Here is a 7727-nt window from a genome sequence, read left to right on the forward strand (position 1 = left end):
AGTAGGCAATATTACTATATGGTGGGCAAAGCAGGGGGCATTATTATTATATTAGGAGCACAACAGGGACAGTGCTTGAATCCGACAGGGAAAAAAATGTTCCCTTTAGAATCATCTTAAATGGCTTCTACTGTCAGCTCTGTGGGGAGAGCGTGCAGTTGTATGGCTGGAGTATGTCCTACATTTATAGTTATACAAATATACATTTCTTGGAAGAAACGTTTCCTTTACAGGCGCCTGATCTATCAGTCTGTTCCTCAAGACGCCCAATGGCCGGCGATGCGGCTTACTGTAGCTCTGCAGCAGCAGTAACGCCTCCTCTTCGGGACCCCGGGCTTAGAGGCTGTCTCAGCTTTGCCTGTCTTCTTATGCTGCACAACTTCATAAACCTTCATATAACTGCGCAATCAAATAGCAACTAATAGCATGCGGCGATACCATGGCGACATCATACTGCCTAGGTAGAAAACCCTCCTCCGGAAAAAAAATCCCAGACAGGCGGGTAAAGGGCAGCTTGGGGTCCTCAGCGCTGTGTTGTGGTCGCCACACTTCCTGTGGTCCCAGGTCACATTGAGGGAGAACGGCAGCCATGATCGCCAAACTGCTGGGCCCACGCTACCTGCAACTGGCCAAGAACTGGTGAGGGGCTGCAGACAGACAGCAGCAGCTGCAGCTGGGGGTCACCTTGTTGTCTGTGTCCATGATTCACCTTATCATTGGTTTCTTTGCAGGGCTCCAACCCTGTTCACATGGGGCTCGGTAGGCGCGGTGGGGCTGGTCTGGGCCACTGACTGGAGGCTTTTCCTGGATTATGTTCCATATGTCAACGGCAAATTTAAGGAGGAAAAGTGAATTGTGGCTGAATGTAAGTAGTTGCTGTAGGTAGACGACTACTACTACTCCCAGGGGCTTGGTATGAGGCTTGGTTGGGGAAAGTTGGTATTTCTCACTGTAATGGGAGGGGAAGATAGATTCCTGCTATCTCTCTCTGCTGGAATCAAGTGGCACATGTGAACAGTGCAGCACCAGAGGCCAGATGGTGTAGATCATGTTAGTGCCCACTGGCAGCCTTGGGCACCCTATGCTTTTAGTGTATGAGGATTGGTTTCTGCACCTTTGCTTTTAAAGGGGTAGTGCAGCGTTTAACATTCATTCACTAAATAACACACATTACAAAGTTATACAACTTTGTAATGTGTATTATTTAGGTGAATGGCCCCCTTCCTCGTGTGCCCCCAAACCCACAAGTGTGGTGCTTTATACTCACCGACACCAGCCACCAGCTTGGGTTGACGACGTCATCTTCAGGAGGCCGGCCGAAACGCTCCAGCTGTCCCTCATGCCAGCCCCCCTCTGGTGCGTCATCAGCTGCTCAGCCGCCATTGGCTGAGCATAACTGTACCCAGCCAATCACGGCTGAGCAGCTGATGACGCACCAGAGGGGGGCCGGCACTCCGGCCGGCCTCCCGAAGATGACGTCGTCGACCCAAGATGGTGGCCGGGGTTGACAGCAATTCAGTAAGTATAATGCACCACACTTACGGGGTGGGGAGAACACAGGGAAGGGGGCTATTTACGTAAAGTGACTGTACCACCAGGCCCAGGCAGAAGCACTGGGGGCGGGCTGACCAACCCTTAGTGGGAGGAAACCCTAGCCCCTCTATGATAGGGTTCCACTGATTCTAATGGAGTCACGTCATGGAGGGGCTAGGGTTTCCTCCCATTTAGGGTGGGTCGGCCCGCCTCCAGTTCTTCAGCCTGGGCCCAGTGATAGTCACTTTAAATCAGTGCTTCTCAAACTTTTTCTACTGGAGCCTCACCCAGCAGACCAAGGCAATGCCTGGGCCTCACCAGACTAACCAAGAGGATGTCTGGGCCTCACTATCTGTGGTGAAAGTCCATTTAGAAGCTGAAAATAATGCTCGGGCTACCTTTCACCCATCTCCCAAACTCTAGATGCTAATAAATGAAGTACAAAATAAATTACTAATGTTGTTAAAATTGATATTTTTGCAAACAGCAAAAGGACTGTGCAGATCATAGTTAATTTGTGAAAACTGGCTCCTCAGCTGGGCCTCACCAACAACTAAGGGGCGCCTCACTGGTGAGGCCCGCCTCAGTTTGAGAAGCACTGCTTTAAATAACACTCATTACAAAGTTGTATAACTTTGTAATGTGTGTTATTTAGTGAATAAATGTTAAACGCAGCACTACCCCTTTAATGTATGGGGATGCTATCCTAGCACATCTGAAACGGGTGTAGTAAGCTTTAAAGCGCCTCTGTACCCACAATCTGCCCACCCCAAACTACTTGTACCTTCAGATAGCTGCTTTTAGGGTAGCTTCACATATACCGGATCCGCAGCAGATTTGATGGTGCAGATTTGATGTTGTGTCCATTCATTTAGTCAAATCTGCTGCGGATCTGCAGCAGAAAATTCACTGCGATACGGTACGTGTGAAGCTACCCTTAATCCAAGATCTGTCCTGGGGTCCGTTCGGCAGGTGATGCAGTTATTGCCCTAAAAAAACAACTTTTAGGGTAACTTCACACACGCCGTATCGCAGCGGATTTTCTGCTGCAGATCCGCAACATATTTGATCTAAATGACTGAACACGGCATCAAATCTGCGGATCGGCTGCAGATCCTGTGTGTGAACGCATCCTTGAACTTGCAGCCCTGTGTCAAACTAGCACGGCCTAGAGTGTCTGTGCATTAGGCTGGCACAACATCCCTGTCCCTCCTCCCCACCCTTATCATCATTATGAATGCCCCAGGCAGATTGTCTCCTATTCATTACCTGTGTGAACACTGCACATGGGCTGGATAGTTAAGGCACATGTGCAGTGTTCAATGCAGAGAAATAGGAAAAATCCTGCCAGTGGCATTGCTAATGATGAAGAGGCCACAGCAGTTTGACACAGGGCTGCAAGTTTAAAGGGAACTTAAAAAATCGATATGATGCCAATAATCTGTGCTGATACACTGTCTAACACACTTTCCACACGTCTGTAACGTCAGCCCCTGCCCCATACACCCCCAAATCATACTTTGATCTTGTCCCCGCCGTATGCTAATTCCAGGAAGGTGTGTGTGTGTGGGGGGGTGGTGGCTGTAATCATGCCTCTATGGGCGTCATTCACAGCCCCCTGTCACTGCATCATCCTGGGGGCGGGGCTAGGACAGCATAGCTGAGATACAGCGGCTGCCTATTCCAGTGCACTCTGTATGTGTGACCCGGCACACAGACACCTGCTGCTGTACACAGCGTCCCTAAATGAAGGATTTCAACCCAGCTGCAAGGGTTAAATGATTCATTCAGTGACGCTCTTATCCCTCCTCCTCTCCTTCCACATGTTCTTTTGTCCTGCTTCATCGTCCTGTGACAGTAGCTGCCCCCCTCCTCTCCTATGACCCGTCCTCCTCCTGCTGCTGACTATCAATGTGTGGCCACAGTACTCTGTCTCTTATCTCCCTCTCTTACAACATCCTGGATGTCAGGGAGAGAGACAGACCGCCACCAGAAGCACATGTGGAAGGAGAGGAGGAGGGATAAGAGCGTCCCTGAATAATTCATTTAACCCTTCTGTTGGGTTGAAATCCTTCATTCAGGGACGCTGTGTACAGTAGCAGCTGCCTATGTGAGAGGACAGTTTACACATACACAGTACAGCGGGGATAGGGAGACGCTATGCTGGATCTCAGTTACACAGTCCCAGCCCCACCCCGGATGATGATGCAGTGACAGGGGGCAGTGAATGACTCCCATAGAGGCATGATTACAGCCAAACCCTGCCCCCCGAGGCCGTGACTACTCGGCCTGAACAAACGCCCACATGACTACCTTCCTGGAATTAGCATACGGCGGGGACAAGATCAAAGTATGATTTTGGGGTGTATGGGGCAGAAGCAGATGTTACAGACATGTGTGGAAAGTGTGTTAGACAGTGTATCAGCACAGATTATTGGCATCATATCGTTTTTTTTTTTGTTTTTTTTTTTAGGTGATTGGTTCCCTTTAAAAGTTGTTTTTTAGGACCATAACTGCATCACATTAAAAGCAGCTATCTGAAGGCACTAGTGATTTGGGGGGGGACAGATTGTGGGTACGGAGTCGCTTTAAAGCGACTATTTTTTTTTGTCTATGGCAAGTGACTACAATTTTGCACTTTGGCGGATTTTTGCGCTTATGTCATATACCGTGCAAGATCAGGAATGTGATCATTTAATTGTTGGGGTGATTACGCTCGCGGCGATACCAAATATGTTTGTTTATTTATTTTTATTTATAAAATGGGAAAAGGGGAAGGGATTTTTAATAATGAAAACTTTTTTTTTTTTTTTTTTACACAGTAATTAGAAGTCCTCTGGGATCAATGCTGTATACATAAGAGAACACCGATCCATTAAATCAGTGCTCTGTTGGTCTGGTCTGCTGCAGACCAGATCAGCAGAATGCCGAGCCGGAATCAGCGTCATTCCGACACTGAGGCCCGGCCGGGTAAGTCAAACGAATTGTCCCTCTGCGATCGCATTGCGGGGGGGGCGCGATCTGCTCACTAGACACCAGGGATAGGGGATAAATAGCAGTTTAGATGCAGCTGTCAGCCATGAGAGCTGCATCTAAACGGCTCATAAGCGGGCACGTACAGTTACGTCCTTGGTCGTGAAGGGGTTTAACATGGAGGAAAACAGGTGCAAAAACAAAAATTGTCAGTCTTTAACCCCTTAGCGACCCATGACGTATCTGATACGTCATGGTGCCGCGGGGGGTGTTCAGAGCTCTGAACGGCGCTGATCCCGGCTGACATGTGCAGCCGGGCAGTGCCTCTATTAGCCGGCGCGAGTCCCGTTGCCGCGCCGGCTAATTAAGCCTCTAAGTGCAGCTGTCAAACCTAACAGCTGCACTTAGAGGCTTCAGACCTCGCGTCCCTGGTGTCTAGTGGGACGGATCTCTTCTCTCCCCCCCCCCCCCCCCCCCCCCCCCCCCCCCCCCCCCCCCCCCGCGATGCGATCGCGGAGGGGAGATCCATTCTTCTGCCTGTGCCGGGCCTCAGCGTCTGAATGACGCTGATCCCGGCTCGGCAATAGATTGCAATCTATGACCGATCTCATCGATCTTTGCTGTGTATATACACAGCATTGATCTCTATGAGAGATCAGTGCTGTTTATATACAAGTCCCCCAGGGGGACTTCCAGTTACAGTAAAAATAAAAGTAAAAATGTTTTTTTTATTAATAAAAAATCCCCTCCCCTATTAAAAGGCCAAATCACCCCCCTTTTCCCATTTTATAAATATAAATAAATAAACAAACATGTTTGGTTAATTAATCACATTACTGATCTCGCACGGTAAACGGCGTAAGCGCAAAAAAATTCCAAAGTGCAAAATTGGGCATTTTTGGTCGCATCAAATCCAGAAAAAATGTAATAAAAAAGTGATCAAAAAGTCGTATATGCGCAATCAAGGTACCGATAGAAAGAACACATCATGGCGCAAAAAATAACACCTCACACAGCCCCATAGACCAAAGGAAAAAAGCGCTATAAGCATGGGAATAGAGCGATTTTAAGGAACATATATCTGTTAACAATGGTTTGAATTTTTTACAAGCCATCAGATACAAGAAAAGTTATACATGTTACATATCGTTGTAATCATAACGACTTGAGGAACATGCATAACCAGTCAGTTTTACCATACGGCGAACAGCGTAAATGCAAAACTCCCCGAAATCAAAACAAATTCCTTTTTTTTTTTTCAATTTGACAGTGCAAATGATTTTTTTCCGGTTTCGCAGCATATGTTATGGAAAAATAATGCCTGTCATTGCAAAGTACAATTGGTTTCGCAAAAAATAAGCGCTCATATACGTCACTAGGTGAAAAAATGCAAGCGCTATGGACTTTTAAACATAAAGTGGAAAAAGCAAAAGTGCAAAAATGAAAATTGGCTTTGACCTTAAGGGGTTAAGAGATGTAATGCAATATTTAGGCCATTATTGATGTGAGATCCATCTGATAAAATGTGTTCTTTATCAAGAACCTATACTATGTACTAAATACTGTTTTATGATTGTTTCTTTTCTAGATTACGGATTCCTGATCTTTTGTGAAATCTGGATGTCGTGACACTTAACACCCTACTAGTTTTGTTAATAAAAACTGATGCATACTATTTATAAGCATACTTTTCTTGCACTATTTCACATTAAACAGTTCTGTTTGATACTTGATTTGTAGTTTTTGTTTTTACATTTTAGGCCCACATTCTGTGCACACGCCGTATATATGGACGTTGTGCATCGGATTGGTTTACCAGAACTCCTGGCATCATGATGCCAGATGCTCTGAAACAGTTTAAATCTTCACAGTACTGTAATGCCACAGCCGCAGTACCAATAGTCCGTCCAATGCACACCGCCCACATATACGGAGTATGCACGGAACGTGGGGATAAGGCCTTATTCACACATTCTGCAAAGTTGTCCGTGATTACAGATCAATTTGTTCTTTTGTGCCGTTGACTCATTTTGGTTTTTTTACGAATCCACAAACTGTTCCAGTAAAAAATAGGACATGTCCTAGTGCGGATTGTGATTAGCCAATAGAAGTACAGTAAAACCTCTATGACCCGATCACCCAATTTTGCACAGAAAAATTGGTCTTTTATGGGGATGGTCCAGTCCAAGAACAATGTACAGAAAATGGAGATTAAGGGGGAGATTTATCAAACATGGTGTAAAATGAAACTGGCTCAGTTGCCCCTAGCAACCGATCAGATTACACCTTTCATTCCTCACAGACTAGAAAATGAAAGGTGGAATCTGGTTGCTAGGGGCAACTGAGCAGGTTTCACTTTACACCATGTTTGATAAATCTCCCCCTATGTGTCTATTTGAAGCAGGAACGTGTACACATATATTTACATATAAATAATGATGAAATAGCACACAGTCATGTGTTATGTGTTTAATGAGTCAGCAAACAGGACTGTATTGTAAACTTTTCGTACATTTCTACATATAGGAAGTGTTGCCCATCCCTAAGACTATTCTTTGAACCAACTATAGTATAACATCAGTACACTGCAAACCACTGTAGTGGATCTCGGAGCTCCCAGCATCATGATTAATTATGATGTAAGGAGCTCTGATACTGTTTAAATGTTTGCGCTAGTGTACTGGCCCGCACTTCCCAGGTGCTGATACCGCCTGGTGGGCCCACTACAGACATGTGCCATGCTGAGCTGACACTTTAGAGTCTGAGCCTGGTGGGATCCTCTATTGGCCTGGGCCCCTGTGCAGCTGAACAGGCTGCCCAAGTGATAAGTCCGTCTCTGGCGCACTGTATTCTCTACCTGTAACACCACACTGTATTCTCTCCCCGTAACACCACACAGCAGGCTGTATTCTCTCCTTGTAACATCACACTGTATTCTCTACCTGTAACACCACACAGCACACTGTATTCTGTACCTGTAACACCACACAGCACGCTGTATTCTCTACCTGTAACACCACACAATTTGGTCACTATTTTGTGTGTTTTTTCTAAAAAAAAAATCAATATGAAAAATTAAAAAAAAAATTGCATTTTATGAACTTTGAAATTCTCTGCTTCTAAAAAAAGAAAGTCGTATCACATAAATTAGTTACTAAGTCACATTACCGATATGTCCTCTTTATTCTGCTTCATTTCATAAACATATTTTACTTTTTTAG

At 45.7% G+C, this 7727-nt stretch overlaps 1 protein-coding gene across 1 annotated transcript; it reads left to right on the plus strand.

Moving 5' to 3' along the window:
* Positions 1-530: 530 nt before the first annotated feature.
* Positions 531-6239, plus strand: UQCR11 (ubiquinol-cytochrome c reductase, complex III subunit XI). Its single transcript, XM_069962554.1, has 3 exons — positions 531-639; positions 732-865; positions 6095-6239. Exons 1-2 carry the CDS (start codon positions 590-592, stop codon positions 850-852), a joined length of 171 nt encoding a protein of 56 aa, XP_069818655.1. The 5' UTR covers positions 531-589; the 3' UTR covers positions 853-865; positions 6095-6239.
* The last annotated feature ends 1488 nt before the right edge of the window (positions 6240-7727 follow it).

This window comes from Dendropsophus ebraccatus, chromosome 3, assembly GCF_027789765.1.
Source record: "Dendropsophus ebraccatus isolate aDenEbr1 chromosome 3, aDenEbr1.pat, whole genome shotgun sequence".
In the NCBI taxonomy this organism is placed as follows: Eukaryota; Metazoa; Chordata; class Amphibia; order Anura; family Hylidae; genus Dendropsophus; species Dendropsophus ebraccatus.

Excerpts from the sequence above, each read along its gene's own strand:
- UQCR11 (XM_069962554.1), top strand. The coding sequence starts at position 590 with ATGATCGCCAAACTGCTGGGCCCACGCTACCTGCAACTGGCCAAGAAC. Across the intron at positions 640-731 it reads CTGCAACTGGCCAAGAACTG|GGCTCCAACCCTGTTCACAT; the intron begins GTGAGGGGCTGC and ends GTTTCTTTGCAG.